Genomic DNA, 26,249 nt, shown 5'->3' with positions numbered 1-26,249 from the left:
TATGTTGTCCCCTAGGATATACCTCTGGAGAATACTCTTAGTGCCTACTTGCTAAGAATGTAAAAATAAGCCCTAAAAATAATGCACAACTGTAGGGAATTAGGCAGAGTAAGTGTTCAGTAAACAGAGTGTTCAAAATCAAATTACCTCTTCTGGAAACCCGGTAACCTTTGCCACATTTTTTATGTGCTCTACACACTTCACAGTACTCGTCTAGCTTGGAAACGCAGTACTTGTGGGGTGGGCAGCTACAGATTCTGTCCTGGGACCTCGTGCATGTTTGATTCTGTACAAGCCCTGGTTTTAAAACAAGAATAAAGCAAGATGTCATTGGCAACATTTAAAATCACAGCCTGAGATGTTCACTTACAAGTTTTGGGCTCGTATAGCACCATAAACCAAATGTGTTACATTCCTCAATGTCTACATTTTCAGAAGAGTTTTCTCTCTCTAGGCAAGGAGAAATTTGCACCTGTAGAGTGCACACTTAAAACTTTAGGGCTTAAAACTCTGTACCTGCAGTTGTCTAATATTTTGTACAACCCCAAACATGGGATTGTTCATCACTGTCCAACCTGGGGGCCACCAAGATTTTCAGTCTGTGCAGATCATGTCACTGTATTTAAAGTGTTTGGAGATTTTACTACAGACATTTTCATATTGTAATTAACTAGTGTTATAAGATTTTTTACACAGATGGGACCAAAGGTCCTTTCAAGTTAGACTGTGTCATTAAAACTTCTCAGTGAATCAAGTATATAATGTTCTACACCAATTTCCATTAGAAATGACAGAGAGCAGCATGACCAAGTTCATTCATGCAGGTGATTTATTAGCCCAAAGTACAGGTACAGTGTTCCACCTTTTGTGCTGTTAAGTTAAGCTGCTTCAGTGAACCAGTGTGCTCTCACTGACTGCTGCTTTGCAAAATAAAATTAAAAGAGGAATATCACAACCCATGTTTGCTGTTGTCAGCAGACAAAATGAGAATTCCAGGATGCTGGAAAGGTAATTATCAATTTACCCTTGTCCAAGTCAGGTCTTAAGGTCTCTTTATGGGACTTTATAAGCAAGAACTTATTCTACAGATGGCATTTGGAATATTTTAGTGATATAGTGCCTTAGTTTTTAATAATATAAGACTGGTGTCTCATTTTTAGGACTTAAAAAGAGGCAGGACTCCCTGCAAGACTTTTCCTTGACTCTGTCCCTAAACCTTACGCGTTCCCAAAGTGCGTACAAGTGACTGACAAAATCTCCTGGTTTTCTTAGGAGAAAAGACAATGTTAAACCAAGCCCAGGCTTTGAGGAAGCCTCTTTACTAATTCAAGCCTACCTTTCCTGCAGGGTGGTGAGCAGGCAAAGCACTGTGGAGAACGATTCCAGATCGCTGTGTACGTTTTAGGCCTGCAGGGGCTGCACTTGGTGTCCACGGTGTGGCTGCAGCTCCCTGTTCTATATTGACCTATTAAAAGAAAAATAACCCAAACCAAAACTGAGAATTCATCTCACTGGAAAAGATCACTAGGAATGAAGTCTCTCTAATTAAGAAATTAAGTAGAACCCTTTCCCTTCACTGACATTATCAGATCATATACCAAACAAGTGTTGATGTAGAGGACTGCATGTCTCTACAGGGAAAGTTTATTTATGTCCACTCATGTTTGACCCCATTTCCTAATTCAGTTCAGTGAATTCCAGTCACATTCAATTCAAGGGAGCCACAATCCTGAACAAAACCCCTCAGCACATATTTAGGTGCAGCTACCACAATACATAAACCAAATCTTTTACCTTCACAGAAGCTGTTTCGTGGTGAACATGTTTCACACCCAAAGTCAGGCACATGCTAGAATGATGTGCCTGGCTGAGACCCTTACTGCTATTACAGGCAGTGAGTGGACAGGGCAAGATCAAGTAACATCACAAACAGGCCTGAATTAGAACTTCACCACTTGTCACTATGAAAGGGACACGAGCCCACTCTTTTCACCCTCACCTCTCCAGCCAGCCCTAACAGAGCCAAGCACAGAGTTCCTGAAACTACTGGCATTCCAGACAAAGTTAAAAGCTATCAAAGGTAGTTTCTCCAAAGCTTCTCACCACCAAAGAATTTAGTACAGTGGTAGGAGCATGTAAATATGAGTTCTAACATATTCATTTTGGAGAAACGAAAACACCTCAGTTGCTGTTTCCCTTTCATGTGAAAGGAGAAAGAAGATAAAAGTCAGTGTCTCATATACTTTACAAAAATACCCTGGAAAACATACTGAGAAAGCAGGAATAACACTGATTTTTATTTTTTTTTTTTAGAGCTGCTTGGAGAATCTATTTTTCAAAAGAAGAAGCCGTGGAGGTGAGCCAAATTAATTATTTCCAAAGACTTTTTTTTTCCTGTACTTAACTGAAGCTTTACATTCTGCATCCTACATCCTGCTAATGATTTAGGCTTATTTAGTACTGAACACTACATAACACAAAATAAAAGTTTTACCTATGAATTATCATCTTTCATCCATCATGAACAAAGGAAGTTTAACAGATCTATCTAAATAATTTCATTTAATTCAAGAAACTGCAGCTGTTTCAGTAAATACTGATTTCCTGTTTAAACTTCCAGATCTGACAGACACTCAGCATTTATGGAGACATTTTCTTTGCTCAGCATGCAATGAGAAAAAAAAGGCAGTTTTTTTCCTCTATTTAATATAATAATATAGTTCCATCTTGTTGCAAAACCTCTACTACCAAAATCTCCAAAGAATATTACTATCTCCTTCCCAAAAAAATTCCAAAACCCACAGACACTGACTTTGGCTAACTACAGGTCACTTCTAATCACCCCTAAGACACGCCAGCTCAGATCAGACAGTCCTGTCCCCAGTCTGACAGTGCTCTGCAGTATCTGATTTACAGTAAAAGACAACAAAACTCCCTTAATGAGCAATGATAGATTGACATGTCCAATGGAAAGCCCCTTAGATAAGTGATATTATCATAGTACAGAAACTAAGCTTTACTTCATGCCCTCTTATACAATATATATTTTTATTAGTGGGCTTGGGCCTGTGTTACCTAATTTTCGTAATTTCTTTAGTGAGCTCTTGCTTCTTCTCCAATGTTGACTAAAATTACTTTAATTACTTTAATGAAGACCTCATGCAGAGCTGTGCTTACACAAACTCAGAACCTACCTCCTGGTAAGCCTCAGCCAGGTTAACCTTGTAGGAGAATTCCAGATGGACAATGTGTCTCTTTTGCAGGTGTTTTGCAGTCATAGTGTTTCATTTTCTTGGAAGAAGAATGCATTACAACAGCAAAAATCTGATGCACTTTAGATGTGTAAGTAATCAAAATACACTGTGATTATCTGAAAATTGAGTGATTTTGGCTGTGTAAAGTAATAGTTTGAATTATAACCTACCTGGAGGGCACTGGCTGCAGCATTTATTAAGTTCCTCATCATAGAATTCAGTGCTGGGATTGTTGCATCGTGCAAACTTCGGTGTATAAGGTAATGAATATTCCTAGGAGAAATCAAAGGGAAGTCACAAGTCCATTCTGTCCCTGAATTAGAGACTCAAAAGAGACAAATACCTAAAGACCAGTGCAATTACAAGAACATTCCTTTCCAAGGCACTGATGTAGCTCCAAAGAAACAGAACGCAGCAGATGCCAGGAGGCTGCAGGGCAGTGAACACCTAATGAGCTGCATGTGACTGTTTTGAGGTTCCTTTCTTTTCCAAAGATCCACCACCATGAACAAAGTGATTTCTCCAGGTTTTAGGTTAGAACACAGTGATTTCTCCAGGTTTTAGGTTTGAACACAGTGATTTCTCCAGGTTTTAGGTTTGAACACAGTGATTTCTCCAGGTTTTAGGTTCGAAAGAGTGCAGTGGAACTATGGCATTAGCAGCACACCAGGTCACTACTGCATCCCCCAAACCAAAGGGCTGACTGCCTTATCCTCAGCTGCCATGGCTCCAATAACATCTGACAAAACACCAGAGAAACCTAAATTCCTACCTGTGGGCTTGTGGGAGAAACATTTACTGCAAAGTGGCTCAAAAACTTCAGTCAATCTTTCCAAAGAAAAGGGAAAAAGGCTTTTATCTTTCCAGATACTTGGTGATTCCTCCCTGAGCAAGAAAGGCCTTGATGTTTTGAAAATGATGTCTCCAAAATTTGTACTACTGCTTCTGAGAAGCAGCACTTTTGCAGAAGGTGCAGACAAATATGCAGGTTAAATGCATTTGAGACAATCATTATACAATTATGCATTATAATATACATTATAATTATACATTATACAATACAGGGTGCTCACACTGATCAACATAGCTCAATGACTTCAATGAACAAGTGTCAAATTATTTGATGACTTACTGACGATTTTCAAAGGGAAAAATACACTCACTTAAAGAAGGCTCCTGTTAGGTAGGACAAGCGTAGGAGTTTCCTGCTAGACCAAAAAAGTACTGTTTGAAAAGGATGTGACACTGCTCAGCTTTTTGCAGTCTGAAGAGATTGCTCCATGCATAATCTACACACATTTAGAGGAATCATTACTAAAATGAGAAATCAAAACAGGAACAAGCTCTTGGGAGGCCGGTAATGAAAATATCCTTCCGCCTTACTGAAAAACATGTTGAGTATCTATTGTGTTTTCAATTACTTTAAATTACTGACAAAGGAGATTAACGTTTCCCACCCTCAGCAATTGCTTAAAGGGAATTCAGCATTTTCTTATGCAGTTCATTGAAATATTCTACCTCTTACTTAGCTGTGATCAGAAACAGGATTTTGTCAACCTACTCAATGGTCAGTGTCAAAAAAAACTTTTTCTGAGAATGTGAAGGCAGGAAAAAAGTCTTCTTGAGTTTAGATATTGTAGGATGGACAATGATAAATCATCCTGTTTGCAAACTTGAGCTGACACTAAAATTAGATGAAGGAGAAAAGGACTTTGCTCTCATCAAAAGTATTTTTTCTTCAAGTTTCTTTTTTATTAAAAGAGGAAAGATCAAGTGTTGTCATCCAGTTTTTGTAGTCACTATGATCAACTTAATTAAAACAAGGAGTTGAGAGCCTTTTCAAAACATAAAACTTCACTGCAAGAGCAGACACGGGGGAAAAAAAGGAGAAATACAATAAACCACATCACAAATTACCCTGCTGATGAGGTTTCCTGGCAAAAAAAAATAAAGGTTCTTATCTCATGCTCTTCCCTGTCTGTTGTAAATCCTGCCCTGTGAGCTGCAGACACAGGAAAACCTGTTGGTTGTTGGGTTCACACCTGTTTCTCTGAAGTTGTGCTTGGAAGGATACAATGTCTGATACAATCTCCCTGAAATTTTATCTGATGAGCTGTGGCTCTCAGTGACTTACAATAGACTTTTTCTTCCCAAATGTCCTCAAAGAACATTATGGAAAACTAAAAGGGAGTTGTGACTGGTTTAGCTACAATTTACACACAGCTCAGTTTGGTTTGCCCTGGAAGGATTCAATTCATTCAGTACCTACCCTCAGCATAAACCAGTTTAATCAGAGCTGTGAAATCTGTCAGAGGAAGTGTAGGCATTTTACTAGTTTTAAAGCTCTGGATTTCTTTGCTTCAAGACCCAATTTTCTAGCAATGTCAGCAATCCTAAAGTCTGAGTTGGGCCAAATGAGATTTCTGTCTGGCATCCAGATCCACTGGCTACTGTGGGATGAAAGACTGATGAGCAGAGTCCAGATTCTATTTATAATCTATATAATCTTTGCATTTTGCTAGTGTTTGTGTCTCTCACAAGTCCTTATTTTATCCTGTTTTCACTGTGATTCAGTGTTCTTTCTACAAGCAGATTGTGTAAAGGGAAACTAACCTGATGCTGCACATTTTGCATTACAGAGCTTCTCTTTATTTAGGTAGCAGTGTCTAATGGCAGCTGATTTAAAAGAAATTTATATGGACAAAATCAAGACTTTGGAAGACTTCATTTAATTTGACAGGTACAAGAAGAAATAAAATCTCTCATCTGTCTATAAGTAGAGGCACAAATTCTCTTAAACATGAAATTTAGTCTAGATCTATGCAGGTCAAATTAAGCAATACATTTTGGCATAGAAATGGGTAAACTGCATGCCTTTGACTTCAGAGCTCACTGGGGAGATTTTTGCAATGCTTCTGCATTGAGCAAGAAGTTACATACACAAAATCACTGACTCCAGACTCTCTGGAGTTCCTGCATTGTTTGGATCATTTTCCTGTCTGCACTACAGAGATCACTATACATTTGACCTAATTTATCCCTGGAGAGGAGTGGGGTAACAGCAATCTTCACCTCAACTGAAAGGACTTTATATGTAATTAAATTTAAGTATCTTAAATGTTAATATAAATCCATTCATATAGCATTCATTTTCAGTCAAGACCATTTAAACTAAGATATTTAAGCACTTATTTGAATCCTAACTCACATGTCTACATTTCTGTTGATCTCCTTTTTATACATTTATCTTCAAACTTAAGCTGTCAATCAGAGGAGTCTGAAGAGGAACAACATCTGTGTATGATGTTCTTCACACGTGAAACCACAATGAAGTCACTGAGGTCTCTGTTGTAAAATCGGTTTCTATGGAAAGGTTTTGAGGTACAGAGACACTGTTTGCTGAGCTACCAGACCTACTGAAGGCTGGAAAAAACAGAATTCTGTCTAAAATATTTAAAGTTCTCATTTAAAAAAAATTCTGTTTACATTTAGTTACCAGATAACAGCATCTCTTAAATCAGATGGAGTTGTATCAGGCTGTAAAGTTCCTTTCAAAGCTGCTGTGCTGCACATCTCTCTCAGAGATTATGGTTCCATTATGTGAATTATTCTGTACTTCTGTAAAGCAGGAGTCCTTGCAGAGCCACACACCAACAGATTCACAGTTTGACATCCCCCTCCCTGAGAAAACAGTGTCTCTTTGCCAGGAATTCTACTGCTTTGCCACTCACCACCAGAATATAGAAACATCTTCCCAGGATGGGAAAGCAGGGGATGCACAGAATATGGAAGCTGTTCACAAAAATTATAGAAGTTCAAGTTTGTAGCAAGACAAGGTATATTTTATTATATATGTATTTGGAAAAACATACACATTTCAGCAATTCTTCTGTTTGAATATTTCAGGCTATTTCTGATAACCCTGGTGACTCAATTGTTCAAAATGGCAAAAATCATGTTAGACACTTCCTGTGTCTTACACAGGGACTAAGGCGGGGAACTTTCAGAAACTTCCAGATGAATGAGAAAAACCCAAGCAGTGTCACTCAAGAACTATTGCTCTGACAGTTTGCCTCTCTCAAAAATAAAGTAAGTTTTCTTTAACAAATAACTGTTGAAAATTGATAGAACATGTATGGTTTTCTCCAGCTCTGTGGCAAATGTGGTATTTCTGAAACTACTGTATTTGTTTCTCTAACTTTTCATATAGGCTTTTCCTTTTTTTGTGTTTTGTCACAGTGCAAAAAGTGACACTGAGATTCTCTGTCATTATTTCCATCATTATGTTTCAGTCATATTTAAAGTGAGAGCTAATTCCTTTTGAACAAAAGCCTCTTGCTCAGCATGAAGCATGACAAACTTAAATTCTGATGATAAGTTCTACAATACTGAGGCTCTCTCTTCTCTATCTGCTTTCTCCTATCCACTGCAAGGTATCCAGTAAATCAGATTAAAAACACTCTCACCTTAAAACCAGAGCTGAATTAAAAATTAGTGAGAAACAGTTAAAATAATTATTTTAATATATTATCAGCTCACTATAGCACCCAGTACTCCTTAAAAGACCATTGTGTAATTCCAGGTTCTACACACATCCTCACCTGATTTCACTGGACCTTTGTCTTATTCCTAAATTCCTGTGATTAAATCAACATGTAAAGAACATAAATATCCCATAAGAACACAGTGACCTGGACATCTCAGCAACATTTCCATATTTATCTTCATAATCCTGAACATTTTAAAATCAGACAGAAAAGTGCCATCAATACACCAGTACAGAAAACACTGAACTGAAGGCAAACAGATCCCATTGAGGTTTTTGGCTGGCACAGCTACAAACCCTCATTGCCAAATCGTGCTGGACATGGAATGGGACAGTCACCGCTGCAGGGAAGGGGAACAGTCACAGCTGCAGCACGGCAGATCTTCGCTGTAAATTAAAAGGCTTTTCTATTTAAATAGGGAAGCGTTCTAGGGAACCAACTCAGCACAAGCTCTTCCTGTGTAAACAATGGATAGGGGTTTCCACTCTGCTCTTGCCAGGACACTCACCACGGCTTTTACAGACATTCAAATAAGCCTGCAAAATCACCCTATTTCCGATAAAAATCCAGGAAAAACGATTTGTCGTTCCTTTGGGAAGCCAAGGAGTAACAACAACATAGACAAAGCTGAGCTTTCAAGTTTTAAGAAAGGCACTTGATGTTGCTGTAGAGATGGCGGTGAATCCAGCCCAAGCCCAGGGGCACGGAGGTGACAAGGGGCAGATGGCAAGGGACAGGTGACAAGGGACAGGTGACAAGTGGCAGGTGACAAGGGACAGGGGACAGGTGACAAGGGGCAGATAACAAAGGGCAGGGGACAGGTGATGGGGGCAGGTGGCAGGGGGCAGGTGACAAATGACAGGGGACAGGTGACAAGGGACAGATAACAAAGGGCAGGGGACAGGTGATGGGGGCAGGTGACAGGGGGTAGGTGACAAGGGTCAGGGGACAGGTGACAGATAACAAAGGGCAGGGGACAGGTGATGCGGGCAGGTGACAAGGGGCAGGTTACAGGTGACAAGGTGACAAGTGACCCGCTCACACAGCAGTGAGCCGCTGCCCGCTCGCCGCGCACCTCCAGAGCGGCATCACCCGGCCATGCCCGCCCGCGCTTCCCCCGCTGCGCTCCCGCTCTGCAGCGCTCCGGCAGCCCTGGAGCAGCGCCCCGGCCCCCGCCCGGCCCCGCTCACCCGCCCGGCGCCGGTCACCGCCGGCAGCAGCACCGGGATCAGCAACGGGAGCAGCGCCGGGAGCATCACCGGGATCATCACCATCACCGGGATGGGCACCGGGAGCGGCGCCCAGCGCGGCCCCATCGCCGCCGAGGGCGGGGCGGGGGCGGCCCCGCTGCCCCGGGACGGGCCCGGCCCCGCTGCGGAGGATGCGGCCCCAGCGCCCGCACATCGGAGCTGATCCGCGGGGCTTTGGGCGTGCCTGGAGGGGCTCTTCAGCCCCGGTCACAGAATCCGGCTTGGATCTATCGCAGTCCAACTCCTTCGCCCCACGGTACGAGGGTACTTTCGCAGCATTCCGATATTCCTTACTGCTCACCGCACCAGGCACTCGTGTGCCACACACAGCCGGGATGGCACAGACAGACTTCACTATAAATTCAGCCCTGCTCCTGAGAAAAACTCTAAAAACACTAAGACTCTAGAGAAAACCCTAAAACTAGAGAAAAACTCTAAAAAGAGCTCCATGAGGTTCAAATGGCTTTCTTGCAAAAATATTTCTTCTAATACAGGTACTGAAATTACCAACAATTAAATATTTACATATCAAACAGGAAAAGCATGGCCATGTCTTCAATCCATTTAATTTTTAATTCAGATTACCAGCATTATTAAACCAACTAACTATAACACATCCAGCAGGTTACAATGCATATGGTTCTTTTAGAAAGCTGTTCCAGTAAAAAAGATTAATTAATATACAGAGTGGAAATACACAATTACAGTCATTGCAGAACAGCCCCAAACAATCACAGCCAGGTAAATGTGGTTTTTCAGTTTTTGGATTCACTAATTGGTGTTCTCTAAAATGAAGTATGTAGTGAAGTTAAAATAGATGTGGAAAAGATGAACTAAAGTGACCAAGGCAGTGGAGCATCAAACTTACATGAGTAATACTAACATGAATACTAATATGAAAGATGGGAACTCATCTTTGAGGCTTAGTTCAATCAAAGCTGAGATACAATCAATCGCAAAAGCAACTTGGTTGGAAAAAAAAAATAAAAAGCAACTCACTGACTTCTGTAAGAACAAGTGACATTCAGTTTAAAAGTGCTAAAAGTCCTTTACACAGTGCATGATATCTGTACTCTTTTGCCACAGGTGCTTATGGAGGCAGATTGTATTTGGAAATTCAAAAGAGACACGAAAAACTAACGGTGATATTGGAGAATAATAAAGGCTGAGTCAAACTCTTTGACATCCTTAATCCATTGGCAGCTGCAACTGCAGAACTATGATGAGTGCAAACAGCAGTCATGGTCTTCCTAACAAATCCCTTCCTGTGACTGGCAGAGATGAAATGTGGGGCTCAAGCTCCAGGCTGGCCCAAGAAGGTGTTTTTATGTTTTTATGCCCCTGTGTGAGCTCTAAGACAGAAGTCATGCAGCTGGTACAAAGCTGAAAAGCAAGTAATGGGTTTTGTGGTTCCTTTTTTTTGATTATTAAGAAACACTTTGTCACATTGCTCATTTTCCATTGTCCTGTGTAAAAGTACAGTCAGCATTATTACATTGAACAAACAGCACAAAAGATTTAAAAATAGCATAACACGTGCCAGTTGGCCACCAAACAGGTTTGTTTTTAAAGGATATGCAAATCAGTGTCACCCTGACTATTATGAACAATTCTAAAACAAGTAGATATTAACAATGTTATAGGAATTAACTGTTGTGTCTCTTTTTCAGTAGAAAAATAATCTCTTCATTTCTCTTTTTACAGGCTCCACATTTGGCTTAACCCACAGTTCATCCAAAAGCCAAATGTTTGTTTTGGCTTCCATCAGAAGAGGCTGTTTTGTCCACTTACTCATGATCTGATGTAGTCAAAAAAATAAGAATCAGACTTCAAAACCTAGAAAGAATGGCCTAAAGTACAATTAATTTTATTTGCCTTCTATTTTCAGAGCCTGTGTGGCACCTTTTGATCCTAATTCCTCAAGAAATATGAAGTCCACAAACTTGAGAGCTATGTTTATGCTAAGGAAAGCTAAGATTATTCTCATTTTCAATCAAAAGCCTATTTGAAACCTTGAGAAAATACCAGATATTGCAAAATAAATGACAAAATTGGAAATATTGGAATAGAAACAACATAAGAGACATGGCTGAGTCTCAAGCTTGACTCAGAATCCTGGCCAGAATTTCCACAGCTAATAGAAGTAACCAGACACAGATTTCAATCCATTCCTTCACACTGAGAAAACAAGCTGTGAAACTGCAGCTGACATCCAGATGTCCTCTAAATTATGCAGCTTTGATTCAAACTTGTGTTCAGTGTGATACCAGGAGAGAGGGAAATAGAAATATTTGATGTCAGCTTGAAGGCAGTTTGGATGATGCTCTCATTTGTTAGATGAAATAGCTTCTAGCTCTCCTGGTTTGAATGTGTTTCAGTGTTTTCCAGGAGTTTCCCAATAATCTAAGGCACAGTGGGTTTATTTCCCTTGCCATAAATTCAGCCTTAGTGTCACACTGGGTGATTCTGGATCTTCCCACACTACCTCTGGCTTGTCACTTCTCAGTGGCAGTGGTGGGGTGGTGAAATTCCTTTCCTTCCTCTTCCACAGGAACCATTACATCATTCCCTGGAAAAGACTCTGTTTCCTGCTCTGGGTAATGCATTTCCAGTTCCTCTTCCATGCTTTCCTGGGCATCGAGGTTACTTTCACATCCTCTGACAGCACAGTTCTTGCCACTGGGCACTTCTGAAACAGAGCCCACGATAACAGTGTCGGCCTTCATGATGTAGAGTTTTTCTGAGGAAGGAAAGAAATAGTGCTGAGCATGGTGAACAGTCACTGCTGCCCCAGAAATGGCTTTTTCATGTAACATTTTTATCAGGACTCTGGGCATTTCAGATCAAGTAGATTGAGCTTCCATGGGATTAAGCCACTGAGCTAAAGGTGTGACTACAGGAAAAGACAAAGTGGAAAAGGCAGAAGACATTCATGAGAATCTGTAAGAAGAAACAACTAATTTGGATCTAGATATAAAGAATCCAGTATTTATGCTCCTGCTGTTTCAAGAAACAACAGGATGTAAAAGAAACCTTTGGGTAAAGATCAGCACTGTACAGAAGTTCTGGGGTCTTAGGACCTGCAAAGAAATTAGTTTCTTTCTAGCTCAGAATAAACTACAATATTTTCTGAATCTTGGGTCCAACTTGCTGTCTTTAGTCCTTCTCAGAAAGGTAAATAAGGCCTTTTCAATGGCTTGCACCGCTGCACTTAATTCAGGAGGATGCTGCACTTCAGACACTGTAGGTTAATTGCTTGGAGATGTTTGGATATGGTAAATCAAATCATCACATTCATCCCAATCCATCACTCACAGTAAAAACAGAAAGGGTGTTTAGTTAGGAAAGGTCAGTTTTTGTAATATGTAAAATAATACCTTCAAATAACCTCAGAATTGGGTTTGGAAGCAGTGCCAGAATGTCTCAGATGGTGTCTCAGGTAACAATTCTCCCCCTGTGAATGAGCTCCTTGCCTGACTTTATCTCCCACCCTGTGCCATGGTCAAAGACTTTACAGGAACACATTTCATTATTATGAAACCAGAGAAGAAAATGATAGCTAAGTACAATTCTCATTCAGTATTACAGCATCATCTTCCAGCAGACACAATCAGATTTCTTCTGTAAAATTTACATCTTCTAGAATGAAAAGGAGGAAGAAAGGAATCTTCTGTCAAATTCATAGTGACTAAGACAAACATGAAAAAAAGAGAAAACATTATATTCAAATGAATAGGTATTTTTGTGTCAAAGATCTGGAGATTCAGCACAATCTTTGTGAGGAGATCTGGACACTTTGAAGTTTACTAATAATCTTGGGATGATACTATGTGCCATGTTTGAAAATTTGAAAAAAGAAGATGACAAAAGGAAAAAACAAAACCAAGACTCACCAATTCTGTTATTTGTGTGGTCTCTGACTCGAGAATCCACAGGGCAATCTGGGGCATTCCCACTGCTTGGTGTCACATCAGTCACACCCCAGTGAGGACTTTGTGCTTTTTCTGTGCTGGACACCAAGTTATTGTTGGTTTCCAAAGGAAGGGCTCTGTCAATTAACTCCTCCTCTTCTGGCCCACTGTCAGTGGTCAGTACGATCTTCTGCCAATACAAACAGGAGAGCAGAAGTGGGGTGAGTGTAAAAACACTTTGGGCACTGCAACAGGTCCACAGAAAAAACACTTTGGGCACTGCAACAGGTCCACAGAATCCTCCTGTGGCAGTCAGGATAACAGAATGTACTTCCCAGCACCACTGGCCCAGGGAGTGAAACGTTCCAAAGTACCTGACAGGTGTGGGAACTTCAAACCAGGCTCCTGCATCACTTAAAACCCTATTTCAAATTACTGTTTCTAAGCTGAATTCACAGATTTCTAATCACATTTTCAGGAATGTACCTCCTTTCCACTAAAGAAAATATGTTTTAGCTACCTCTTGAACTTTGCAAAGACCTGTCATGCTCCTATGGAAGGACAGAACAAGCCAGAGGCCAAACTGATTTAACTTCAAAATGCAATTGCCTCAGCAGAACATCAGGTAGAAGAAACAAGCTCAGATGACCTAATACATGAAGAATTAATTATAAGCAGTTCTTTAAAAGAGGAATCAAAATCTGAGAGAGGCTAAAGGTCCTAAATCACAATTTTCTGATGGTTCTGATCTGTTTCCACAAGCTTGGGAAGGAAAAAAAATCTGAAATTTGCATTTTATAACCTTTGCTCATGTCTGACTCTCTACAGAGGCAAGAATTGAAGCTCCTTACAATTCAGGAATTAACAATTACACACTGAAATGATGACAGCTGATTGCAACCAGAGTAACTGGAAAAAGCAGTGTCTTGTGTGTGTGTAGATGCACATTTAAAAGCAAACTCATTTAAAAACAACAACAAAAAATAACAGTCTAAAGAGTGGTTTAGCAGATCTGGACATTTAAAGATAACAAGCCTAATAAACTGAGAAGATTCAGAGAATTAAAGTGTCTGTAATTTCACTGACAGAGGGGAAATCAAACCGAGCTGTGACCATTTCAGTAGCTGAGGAACTTTCTGTTGTTGCCACATTAACTGATGTTTGTCTTGCTCATCTGCAAACTGTCCTGTGACACCAGGAGCTTGTCCTGAAGGAATGACAAACCAAACCCACTGTGTCCCCATATCACAGCCATGCCAAACCCTGCAGAGGAAAGGGGATGTGGAGAATGAGAGAAGAAAAGCACAAATCCCATCTGTGTGACTGGAGCAGTGAGATCAAATGGGACTGACACACACAAAGTTCTCCCAGAAGGAAGAAAAGGCATGTTCATCCTGTGATTTCAGATCTTGTCCCATGGAATGCACCAGGAATAGCTGAACACCAAACCAAATCCCCTCACAAGCAAGATTGGCAGCATCCCATTATTTAAAAGCACAGATATGTGTATTTTATCAGCCCAAAATATGAAGATATCAGGTCCTAATACACCTCATCCAACCTAAATGATTACATATTGTAGAGGGAAGTCCCTCTAAACTAAAAGGCTGGCACTTCTTGGACATTTGAAAAGAACATTTACTTTGGCATGGAAAGTGATCTGGTTTGGAATATTGTTCACACTTACTGCACATTTGTTCACGAGATCCGAACCTGCAGTGGAAAGCAAAAACATTATCAGAAGAAAGCTCATACAATCCCAAGAATGTTGATATATGCTCTGAAAGATCACCTAGCAATGTGCTTCCTAAACCACTCCACGTGCATGATGCTTTTCTGAAAACTCAGGGCACACTGAAATGACACTCCTGAGGTGAAGAGGTGACAGGTTGCTGCCAAGACTCTGAGACCTTTCTGTCCCCTTCTGCATCACTGTCCCCACACCACAACTAGTATTCATCTATGAAAAAAATGAACTGATGAAACTGCCTGCACAAGACAAGCTTATTAAAAAGGAAAAAAAAAGGAAAAGAATTGTTAATAACTTTCTACTGGATTAACAAGTTAGGTCAGTTCATCATCTGGTCAGATGATTATTAAGGGGGTGGGATTTTATGGGTAGTTCCATTAACAAACCCAGGAAACACTGGGCAAAGAAGAGAGGTGAGAAGGAGGGAGTGTACAGCATCCTGCAGCACCATGAAGGTGGATGGGCTCAGACCTATTGTCTAATTTCACCCTGATGTGCAATCACCTTTATTTTCAGAGCAACAGCTCTGTAATGCTACACAGTAACAGTTTCTATTGTGCAAGGCAAGTGAGGGAGAAAAAAACCCTTTTTGAGAAAATTAAGCTGCACACAAGAAAAAATTAAAGTGTATTCCTGAATGAATTAATATAAAAAGCTCTGCTGTGTGGTGATTAAAATCTGACACAACAGAGAACAGATCTGTCAGTGGCAGTGGAATTGCTGAGAAGGGATCAGCTAAATGGGTAAAATGTTTGCACTTTGTGGGATCTGGACAGGATTTTTTTCTGAACATGTTTCTCCAATATTTGAGTGCCCTGAAATCAGTCAGGCGTTTTCCAGCACTGACACATCACCTGCCGTGGGAGCAAAGTGCCATCTGGTGGCACCTGGACACATCCAGCGTGTCCCCTGCCTGCTCAGGAGGAGCAGGACTGGCCTCTTGCATGGCAGCAGCGACACAGGTGTGACATGAGAAACTTCCACTTTTTAAATTAAAACTCTTTAAAATAAAATCCCACGTTTAGCTATCCACTTACTCTTCAGACACAGGGATGGCACTGCTGGCCCACCAGTCACTCACCTTGAGATTTGAGCGTGTATTTGTGAGCAATGACCGAGTCCAGATGTGCTGACAAAAGAAACCTTTCATTTAGTCAAACTCACCATGGAGCCTGAGGGCTCCAACAGCTTCACCACACCCACAGATCTACAACCAACCTACAGCATGCACATCCTGCCTTCTATAAAAGAGGGAATGTGGTTTTGCAGGCACACCCCACATGGAACTCTAGGCAAAGCTGTGGGGAGTCAGTGTCAGTAAAAATCACCCTTCCTCTTATGCTCAAAGCCCAGTTCTGTTCCCAGAACCAAAAACTACTCACACAACACTTCAGGTATCATTTAATACAAGTGTCTGTGCTGAGAGAATAAATCTTCCCTTTCCCCACCTGTGGGTCTCCCACCTGCTTCCCTCCAGAAATTCCCAGCTGCCTCCATCTCTCATGTTCTCCAACATCCTGCATGAGCAGCCTGCCTTAAACCCTTATCTGGCCTGTAGAGAACATTCTCTTCCCCAGTGACCTCCACAAATATCCCCACATTTGAGTTTCCCACCTGTTGTTTGGCAGATCAAACAGCACATCACCTGTTACAGCTTGAAAAACTCACCCTTTCTTCTGAGGACGAGGATCCTCTTCTTGCAAACCTTCCATTTCCAAAATATCAGCATGGCCCCAAGAAGCACTGCCACAGAGAGAACCACTGCCCACAGCACTACACCTACAGCACAGAGAGGGAGCACAGAGAAAAGACAGAGGGGAAACCCTGAGTACATCCATGTGTTTGAACAGACATCATTTCACAAGTCAGGAGGGGATTTGCAGGAAGTTCCCACATAAAAATTGTGTTTGCCAAAGATACTTTCAAATAAAAAATGCTAGAGAGAGTAAGTGCTGTGTCTTTGTTACCTCCTGTTGTCATCTCCCCCTTAGCTGAGGTGGGAGAAGTGCCAGCCTGGGCTTTCTCCTCAGGGGTCGAACTGGGATTTTCAGTTGTTGTGACACTTAGAAGGTCACCACTAGCAGAGGTCACCAGGTTCTCCTTGAACATCCTCAGGTCAAAGTTATTTGTTTCATTGCTGAATCTCATAGACAAAGTGCTCGGGGTGAGGTAAGTGGGCAGCTGGTCCAGGCAAACTTGATCATGTGTGGCATTTCCTTTCCTTAGCGTTACTTTGTTCAGCTTGGCACAGCTGGGAATGAAAAGGAACAGGTAGCACTGCTGTGGTACAAGGTACAACTGTGACAAACATCCCCTTGGTCATTTTTGTACCAACTGCAGTTATTGCTTTTGCTGTAAAAGTCATTATTCTTCTCATCCCTGTGGCACTAACTCTTGGCCTGGATGCAGAGCTGCTGCTCACACAGGTGTGCAATTCCACTGTACTTGGTAAACTAAAAATGAGACAAGCAGGATTCCTTCCTTCCCTTATTCCTCCAGCCTAGAGCTGAGGCCTTCTAACCTCTGCACATGAACCCAAAGTGATTCCTGTGCTTCTGAGATGAATTTGTACACTTTCCACCAGAAGTGACATACTCTATTTCACCCTTCATTAATTTCAGTTAATCTGTCAGTCCCATTAAAGAAGCACAGACTCACTTGGTGTGGGGTTTGCAGGTGTCAGTGCTGGAGTTTTGATCAGAGAAGGTCCCAGGAGGGCACTCTTCACAAGTGACATCATTTGTTGAGGTGCCTGAATAAAAATAACAACTGAGAACCGTCCAAATAAAACACAGCAGGCCTGTGGCCAGGACAGGAAAGGTTATCTGGGCAGGCAGGATTCCTACCCCTGGTTTTGACTCCAAAGCCAGGCCTGCAAGCAGAGTGGAGCTGGCAGCGAGTGCAGGTGTTCTCCACAGTCATCCTGCAGAACAGGCCGGGCCGGCACTCGCACGTGCGGCTGGAGTTGAAGGAGCAGGGCTGCTTCTCCACAAGGTCCGTGTCTGTGGGCAAGGAACAAAGGAACACCTTGCAAGGGAAGGGGGAAGTGGGGCCAAGGCTGAGCAACACCAGGTCTAAGGCTCAGGAAGAAGAAAAAGGTGCTGCTCCTCCTCATGATCACAGAGTGGTTTGAATTGAAGATGAGTTGATCTCATCCCACCCTCTCCATGGGCAGGGACACCTCTCACTGTCCCAGGCTGCTCCAAGCCCTGTCCAACCTGGCCTGGGACACTTCCAGGGATCCAGGGGCAGCCCCAGCTGCTCTGGGCACCCTGTGCCAGGGCCTCACACCCTCCCAGGGGAACTATTTCCTCCTGGTATCTAATCTAAACCTGCCCTCTTTCAGTTTAAAGCCATATGATGGTAATTGAGGTCATGAATAATTAGAGAAGCCTGTAGATAATAGCTTGTAAATGGGCAGAAAGCAGAAACCAGATTGGGATAGAATTGGAGGAGGAGAATTTTTAGGTAGTTCCAGGAAACACAAGAAGTAACATGGATGAAGTGCAAGGTAACATTCTGCTGTTTAACTCAGTAAGCAAGGATGGATAATTTTGCTGTGGAAATTCTAAATGAATAAAATAAAAATTAAGTGTAAATATAATATACAGTGTCAGAATGTAACTGTGAGGTATGTGTGGTGAAAAGGAAACCTTTTGAGCATGACACACAGGCATCACATCGTGGCTTTGGGGACACATTGTTCAAATATTGATCAGGTCCACATGTCATGCAGTCTTCAGCTGGATCTTGAGGACATGCTTTCTTTTTAACATAGCCTGGAGGAAAAAAAAAAACCAAAATATACAAAATACCAATCCAAAATGGGCAGAAAAGCATCCTGAGATGTTCTTGTCTGCTCGTTTACCTGTTAGACACATTACTACAGTCTTCTCTTGGTCATTTGCTTTCTCTAGGACATTTTTGCCTTTCCCATTCAAGTGTAAGGTGCAGGGCCAGGACATAATCCCAGCTGGAATGGACTGGTGTGGAATGGGCAGATGGCAAGTCATGTGCTGCCAGAAAAGTCAGCCAAGTCTCCATGAGGACCATTGTCCTGCCATTATTAAGTTCCCAGGGAAATGGGTTTCAAGTTTCCTTCCTTTAATTAAAAGGACTTGTAGAAAATCTCCTCTTTCTTTGCAGTGAGCAGCTGAGTTAGGATTAGATATTGAGCAGGTTATTGCTTGAAGGAGTAGTGGAGGATAAAGGTGGAAAAGATTCTTGTAACTTTTACAGTGTAGGAGTCCAGGACTGACATGAGGATTTAGTGATAAAGAATCAGCAAAGGGGAACTGATGGATCCTGTGGCTCATTAGAGCCTGATGTAAATCAGATTTCTGCTTCTCACCCAACCTCACTGTGACATCCCTCATGCCAGGAGCTTTGGCAAAGCATGGTTTTGAAGAAGAAAAGAGCTTTTCTTGAGACTGTCAAAGTCACATCCCCAGCCATTATTTTCTTTTATTGGACCATTTTCTCCACCCCTTGCTCTGATTTACACCTGAACAGCTGAAGGACTCTAGTGCTGTGGCCAGCAGCACAGGATATCCCAGTGGGAATCCTGATGGAACTGGATGCAGATGTTGGCAATCAAACACTACAGCCCTCTGTATCATCACAGCACAAATACAGCTCAGGAATTTCCTTTAAGAAAAACAAAATAAAAGACTTCTGCAAGAAGATACAGATGGTGGTGAAGTTCCACAAAATACCCACCCCACGGAGGGGGTTTTGGCCAGTGGGGCAGTTTCAGACATTTCCACAACTCTTGTCTCACCAAGGTTCCTCTGAGTCCCACCCAGCTTCTAACACAGCTCAATGATCCCCTGACCAGGGCCTGTTCCTCACCTGAGACTTTCCAAACTGCTGGGACCACGAGAATGATGTCAGATTTTCCATATCTTCATTTCATATTTTTTTATCTCTGAGAAGAAACTCATTTAGGCAAATTTCACTTTGCTAATTCACCCCTGGGCAAGTTTGAAATGAATTCTTTGACCTGGCTAAATCAGTGTCAAGTAAAGTGATAAAATCCCATATAAATTCTGTCACATGATCTGGTTTGCATGCAGACTGCACAGGAGCAGAAGAGTGGAGAGATTCACATCTGGAGCCACGTTAGACAGTGATTCATGAATCTTTTCATGAAGAAAATTCATGCCCTTTTCTTCAGGGACAAAACACAACCCTGCAGACACACAGGGTGTCTGTGAGAGGGGCTCCATGCAAGCTGGACTGAATTCTAAACATACCTGAGGGACACTGGAAACAGCAGTTTTGTGAAGTTTCATCATAGAACCAATTCTCTTGTGTGTCACAGGAATGAGGTGGGGTTAATGATGTCTAGAAATTGAAAGAGACAAAAGACACAATTAGGAAACAACTAATTCTGTACTAGGGCAGATCCCAATGCCTGCCTCAAGCAATGGCAGTTGCAGATGGTAAGGAAAAGCCCACAGGTTTTTTTGAAAATTCAAGTATCCCCAAAGCAACTAAATTATTGTCTGTATTTCCTTTATTTGTAGTTAGCAAATTTAAAGAAAATAACAAAAGAAAAGGATAAAAATTACTGTCCTCAAATAATTTCATGTTAGTTGGAGCTAAGGGTTTTTTTAGGGAAAGGAACAAAATCCCCAACATCTGTAACAGATTTCCAGCTCTGTGTGCACTGCAGTAAGAGGTGATACCATATTCAGCATCATTTAAATCCACATAGATTTGGTGTAATCCACAGATGTCGTTCCTGTTTGCAGCATACAAGTTTTCTGTTACTTATGCAGTCACACTGAATTTAACAACCTAAAATTATTATAAACCAATAAATTATTTAATAATTTTATAATAATATTAATAATAATAAATTATTATTCAGGGACAAATCCTACAAGAAGTTTTTGCCTTGAAAAGAATGCTGCAAACACTCCCACAATGAAGCCCTTATTCAAATAACTGATCCCACTTCTGTTGTGAGTGAAGGTTTTCAGAAATAACCTTTCACCACTACATAACCAATATTTATTTAGTTTAAAAAAACCAAAAAACACCATAAAATAGTTTTGATTTTAGCTTACAAAATGAGACTCAGCTACAGCTTGTAACAAGAAGCACATAATTAGTTTTTGTATGGCTGGGCCACTACATGCTCTGGGAAATTACAGTGCTACAAGTGTTCTGATGAGAAAATCTGATTTTTGAATTTGGCATCTCCCTTAAGAATCCCCTAAAAATGTTGTTATCTGAATTTCATTTTCAGTATTTACTACAAGACATGAACAGTGAATTGCTGGTTGTTTTGTTTTGTTTTTTGGTAAAGAATTGATAAACAGATTCCCCAGAGATTTTCCCACACGATACTGGTGGAGCAGTTAAATATTTCAGAAACTCTAGATCTCACTTTCTGCTGATGAATTTCCCACTGGTCTTTGAAACACTGCTTGCTCTCACCTGTTCCCTCTGTGCACTGTGCAGAATCTCACTGCCTAACTCATTTCACAGCCTGCTCTCCTGTTTAATACACACAAAACAAAATTATTTAACTCCCATCAGGAAAACAGGAACTTTCAGTCAAGGAGGAAATGAACAGAAGAACCCCAAATACCCAATTTTTTCTTCCTGGTTCTCTTGGGCAACCAACTCTGGCTGCAAATGAAGCTGAACTTTAAACAAGAGTACAAACCCTTATTCTTGAATTACTTATGCAGCATATAAGGTTCCAGTTTATTTAATTGTCTGTTTTGGGGTTTAAATAAAAGAATAGTGTCTGTGTAAAAATGTGAGAGAACAGCTTTTAAAAAATTTACCTTGCCAAGAATCTGAAAAACAGGAGTTTAGTATTAGTATTATTTATTATCTGCTCCTGGTTCCAGCAGTGCACATTGTGATTATCAATTTGACCTGATGGTAGTGCAGTGATAAATCACTGCATGAATTTGGCCTACAAACTAAATAAATTATGCAGATATAGATTATGAGGGAGTCCTCAACCTTATTTTCCCCCTTTCCACGGGAGGGCAGCTCTGCACTGCAGCCACCTGCCTTATCCAGGTCATCCTTGGCTCCTCCACAAATGCTGCTGTCAAAGCTTTGTAGCCACCTGAGCTCTTACTGAGCCAAACCCAAGGTGCTCTGCTGGGAGAGGGATTTTAATAAATCACAGCAGGATGTCTGTGACTGAGAAAAAGCCTTCTGAAGACCCCACTGCTTCTAACCCAGAAGCAAAATGCCTGTGATGTGTTCAGTAGAGGTTTTTCAGGAGTATAAAAATTAGTGTAGATCCTTTCAGTGATAAATAACCTTCATATCAATGCTCAGCATCAGTCACCATGCCCCCATCCTTGGCTTCTTTTTCCCTCCAGTTCTGACTCCTTCAACAGCAGCACAATGAGGCAAAGTTCTGCTCTTAACTCAGCAGGAAGGTTTGTCCCCAGCATTCTCTAAGGGGTCAGTGAAGAAGTACCAGTTTTATTGCAATGGCAGCTGCTCTTGCCATTACAACTCCTGTTTGTTAATGTTTTATTAAAATGTTAATGTATTATTAAAAATCCCTTTAGCATTCAAGGAAGATCACACATGTACTGGAGCAAGGCTGTGGTGGACAGAAGGTCTTTATTCTTCCCTCTGACTTTCTCTTCAAATAAAAGTTTTGGATTTAGCAGGAGCTGGAATGCATCTTGTGTAAGGAAAGATGACAATTCCTCTCCTGCTTGCCCTGCTCTGTGACAGATGCACAGGGAGGCACTGGTTTTGAGATTTCAGCAAGTCAACTATTTTATTTTCTTTTCTGAATGCGCTGCAGATCAAGGACTAATTAAAGAAAACATATAGATCAGAAGTATTTGGGTTTTTCAACACTTGCTTGAGAGAATTTGTTTCAGAAAATGGGCTTTTTATAGCTCTTCTCACTTTCCTTATTTCTGCAAAAATGTTTGCTATTCCAGTTTAAATAATGGCAGTTGTAAAGGTGGTGCTGAATTCAGTGGGCAACTCTGCAATTCAGTCAGGACAAGGCTTGACTCATTTACTTATGGTTTTTTGAACTCATAGAGAAAAAGTGATTGTGAGGCAGACTAAGAAATTGGCTTGCTACAAATGAGCTGTAAGTCAGGAAGAAAGCATATTACCGTAAAAAAGAAAAATAATCTACCAGCAGTGGCTATTCTAGAACTGACTAACACTGCAGCAAAACAGTTAACTGTCTGTCAAACTTCCATCCAAATTCTGACAGCACAGAGAAAGCTGATAATCTACAGCTTCAGGTAGCCAAGCTTCATTTGCTTGATATAAAGACATTATCAACAAGTGAGAGTTTTCTGGCTATAAAAAGAAACAAAACCTAAGTTGTGGACTGAGGTAAGATGGAATATGGTTTAAAAATGTGACCAGGAAGCAGAGACAGCATCACTTGTACTGCAGTAAAAGTGTTGCTGTGAGAGAGGCATTGCAGGACAGAGCAAAGGCAGCTGCTTATGCCAGCAATGTCTGTGCATTTATTCCAGGTAACTGATCACTTTACAGTGAATATTGACAATGAGCATCAGAAAACCTAATTTTCTCTCTGCCCCATTCATTTTGTGAACAAACCATCAAAACTGATGTCAAAAAGCATCATCTTTTTGTTTGGCTTTCCTGCCTTCAGCACATTGGACAAGTTTATCTGAATGCCCTCCCAAACATTCCTCTGGTGAGCAAAGATTACAGACTCCACTCCCACAGAACACTCATCCCTCTGTACATCAGGAAGGAGACAGTGGCAGGACAGATAACCTGAGGAAAGTAAAGCAAACTTGCAATGAGGGAGGGGAATTTACAACTAAAGACACAAGAGCAAACTCCTACTCTTACCAAAAGAAGCAGGATCTTTTTCAAATGTCTATTAAGAGGATACAGAATTTGGTTATTATCAAAGATTTAACTGGACTCAGTGTCTTGTAAAAAAAAAAATCTGGCAGCCAAGTGATGTGCTGGATTTTTCAGTTACTGTGTACAGACAGGTGTCTTAGGCTAATATATATTTGTATTTCTACTGTAAAGGAATATCCTCATTTCCAGTCCAACACTCCATGCAAATACTCACCTGCTTGACTTTACCACTGCAGCCTCTCTGTGCCTGACCTTTTTTCTTATTTTTTTAATGTGTATTTTAAAGCATCAGTCAAGGAAACCACCTGGATTTATGCCAGGTGCTGCGGGCTCACTGCCATGTGATCCCCAGGAGGAGGGGACAGGTCTCAGTCAGGGGGTGAGAGCAAACCCACAAGAGCTGATAGGATCAGAGCAGGGAGCTGGTGTGCATCTACTGCATCAGCTGAGTGCAGCCAGCGGGCTGTGCCTATTTAAAGTGATTTTTGATTCAGAATTGGTAGTGGATTCATGAGGAAGTCGGTGTCAGCAGGGTGAGGGGTGTAAAGGGAAAGGTCTATTATTGTTTAGCCTCTACACCTTTCAACTTGCCCCTCCTGATTTGCATCAGCAGAGTGGGCAGCAGCTCTGAACCAAGCTCTGCAAGCCATGTGCCTGTCCCTGAGCACACAGGCAAAAATAAACCCCCAGGAACATCAAACCTTCCCTCACTCCCCAGCTGGGCTGTCCTGGAGCTGCAGCAGCTCCAGCAGTGCCAACAGGATGCACATCACAGCTCACATCCCACACTCCTGCCTGTAAAGATCCCACAGAGGGCAAACTCTCCTGGCTGCTCTGCTTTATCTCCTGAGAGCTCTTCTCACCCTTTATCCCCCTGTGCTGCACAAACCCTGTTGTGTGGACACCCAGCTGAAGGGCAGCATGGCTCTGCAGCCCAAGGTGCCCCAGACCTGCTGCAGGACCCTGGTGTCCCCCTGCCTTACCTGTGGGGCTGTGTGGATGTCCTGGAGGAGCAGCAGGAGCCCCAGTGCCAGGGGCAGGCTGCAGGCAGCCATCTGAGGTGCTGTTAAATGTCTCTGGCTCCCAGCATCGCAGGTGACACTGACAGGTTGTTCCTTCCGGAGGCTGAGACCCTTCCAGGGTCCCACCAAGTCATGCTCCTTGCCTGTTCATTCAGTCCAGAGACATTCCAGCTGTTCAAGACAAGCAGGAGACAGGCTTTGAGACTCAACTGAGTTGAGAAAAGAATTCAGAAGGAAGGGGGAGGGGGTCTGCCCCAAAAGAGAAAAGTAAAAATAGAACAAAACAAAAGTGCCTCGGTGTCCAGCCCCGGTGCTGTCAGCTCTGAGTTGGGTGTGAGAAGCAAGGTTGTGTCCCACGGCACAAGGCTGGCTGTGCAGGCTCCTGACTCATCTGGGCTGCCCTCAGAGAACACTTCACCACCCCAAAGCCTTGGACAGGCACAAGTCCAAGCCCTGCCCCATACAGCTGTCAATTTTTCGAGAGCTGCAGTCAAGCCTCAAGGAAGTTCCCAGTAAGAAACCTTCTTTCAGTACACTCATTTTACTCCTGTTTGGATGAGTGGGTGAAGACTCACAATCAACCACAGTGACTCCTCTAAGTTTCAGGCTTTACACATTGCCACTTAAAACACCAACATACTACAGACTTTCCCCTTGAGAAAACTTCCCTTTCCTCCAATCCCAAGAGAAACTAATTCCTGTTGATGACAATCATCCTTAAGACTTCTGCTCATGATTTCACTCACTTCCATTTGTTACTCTGGTTGTTGTTCTGATGCCTGGAAATATTTCAGTTGGTTGAAGATGCCATGAAGCCTCCTTATCTGCCCTAGAAGTATTGTCAAAAGTGAAGGTTAGCCACTTCAAAAGGGCAAAGTGCCTTGAAAACCCTCTGAGGTATACAGGAAAATAATGACAATTTGAATTCTCACACCTCTGGGTTGTTTTTTCTTTGCTTCTCACCCTTGAGAGAAGGGTGAAAGAAATGAGAAAATATTGAAAATCAGATAAATGATGATTTTACTAAAGACCCACAGCTCCATCACTGCCACCACAAGCAAGCACCAAAGATGAGCATTCCACAGGGACCCTGTGTAAATTCCTTCAGCTCACAATTTTAACTGCCTCCATTTATTTCTCCAGAACTCCACCACACAAACCCCAGGCATTTTCAGCACACTGCACACTGTGTGTGACACAATGAATCTCCTCTCCTCACTCTGCCAGGGCACTGCTCACTTCCTAAACAGAAGCTCTTGGGGTAGCTGTGCCTTATAGGTCTAGAGACAACGAAGAATTTCAATGCCAGGTTATTGCATTCATGATTTTCTTAATTAAGTAATGGGCTAGAACACACCTTAATGTTCTGCAGTAATATTCCATTAGGCAATTCTCCCAATTTATTCATTTCAAATGACAGTAGTCAGGACAATTGATGAGATCTGTTTGTATTCTTCCCCTCCCCTCTGTGTTTTGCTTCTTTTTTTGCTCTTATCAGGCCCTATCCAAGTTTTTCTAGCAAAAGGACAGGCACCAACATCATAGAGAGCCTGGAAGGTTTAAGTTACACTGCTGAAGTCAGAGGTTCTGATGCAACAATCACTTATGTGAGTACAAAAATCTCAGTGTAAAAGACTTTTTTCCCAGAACTGG

General features: G+C 41.8%; 2 protein-coding genes and 2 long non-coding RNA genes across 27 annotated transcripts in view; 2 read left to right on the top strand and 2 right to left on the bottom strand.

Annotated features, from left to right (window-relative positions):
- TNFRSF1B (TNF receptor superfamily member 1B) overlaps positions 1–9,278 on the bottom strand; it is a 14,344-nt gene extending 5,066 nt beyond the window's left edge. The window contains exons 1-4 of one of the 2 annotated variants that reach the window (XM_015648343.3): positions 8,992–9,278; positions 3,425–3,527; positions 1,337–1,465; positions 148–297 (exon numbers count right to left, since the gene is read on the bottom strand). In XM_015648343.3, the coding sequence (XP_015503829.1) occupies positions 148–297; positions 1,337–1,465; positions 3,425–3,527; positions 8,992–9,117 (508 nt within the window). In that variant the 5' untranslated portion in view covers positions 9,118–9,278. The remainder of the gene's footprint in view (positions 1–147; positions 298–1,336; positions 1,466–3,424; positions 3,528–8,991) is intronic. The other variant, XM_015648342.3, reaches the window with a different exon arrangement.
- Positions 1–11,109, top strand: part of LOC107213657 — a 17,144-nt gene extending 6,035 nt beyond the window's left edge. Inside the window, exons 2-6 of one of the 2 annotated variants that reach the window (XR_001524779.3) lie at positions 2,314–2,356; positions 3,264–3,342; positions 5,894–5,994; positions 7,161–7,343; positions 10,756–11,109. This is a non-coding gene — a long non-coding RNA (uncharacterized LOC107213657). Of the gene's footprint in view, positions 1–2,313; positions 2,357–3,263; positions 3,343–5,893; positions 5,995–7,160; positions 7,344–7,836; positions 8,986–10,755 lie in introns of those variants that run through there. The other variant, XR_001524780.2, reaches the window with a different exon arrangement.
- The window catches only part of TNFRSF8 (TNF receptor superfamily member 8), a 21,776-nt gene continuing 5,124 nt past the window's right edge, over positions 9,598–26,249 (bottom strand). For 15 of the 22 annotated variants that reach the window (XM_015648324.2, XM_015648326.2, XM_015648325.2 and 12 more), the window contains 12 exons: positions 25,343–25,425; positions 24,558–24,767; positions 19,968–20,058; positions 18,366–18,491; positions 17,559–17,714; positions 17,371–17,464; positions 16,680–16,963; positions 16,381–16,491; positions 15,794–15,841; positions 14,605–14,675; positions 12,945–13,152; positions 9,599–11,791 (listed from right to left, as the gene is read on the bottom strand). In XM_015648324.2, coding sequence (XP_015503810.1) covers positions 11,547–11,791; positions 12,945–13,152; positions 14,605–14,675; positions 15,794–15,841; positions 16,381–16,491; positions 16,680–16,963; positions 17,371–17,464; positions 17,559–17,714; positions 18,366–18,491; positions 19,968–20,058; positions 24,558–24,629 — 1,506 coding nt within the window. In that variant the 5' untranslated portion in view covers positions 24,630–24,767; positions 25,343–25,425 and the 3' untranslated portion in view covers positions 9,599–11,546. Of the gene's footprint in view, positions 11,792–12,944; positions 13,153–14,604; positions 14,676–15,793; positions 15,842–16,380; positions 16,492–16,679; positions 16,964–17,370; positions 17,465–17,558; positions 17,740–18,365; positions 18,492–19,967; positions 20,059–24,557; positions 24,768–25,342; positions 25,426–26,249 lie in introns of those variants that run through there. The other 7 variants (XM_015648329.2, XM_015648336.2, XM_015648337.2 and 4 more) reach the window with 4 other exon arrangements.
- LOC117245382 lies at positions 13,081–16,787 on the top strand. Its single transcript, XR_004500045.1, has 2 exons — positions 13,081–13,216; positions 13,251–16,787. It is a non-coding gene; the product is annotated as an uncharacterized LOC117245382 (long non-coding RNA).

Source organism: Parus major, chromosome 21 (genome assembly GCF_001522545.3).
Source record: "Parus major isolate Abel chromosome 21, Parus_major1.1, whole genome shotgun sequence".
Lineage (NCBI taxonomy): Eukaryota > Metazoa > Chordata > Aves > Passeriformes > Paridae > Parus > Parus major.
This window is presented reverse-complemented; position numbering and strand designations above follow the sequence as displayed.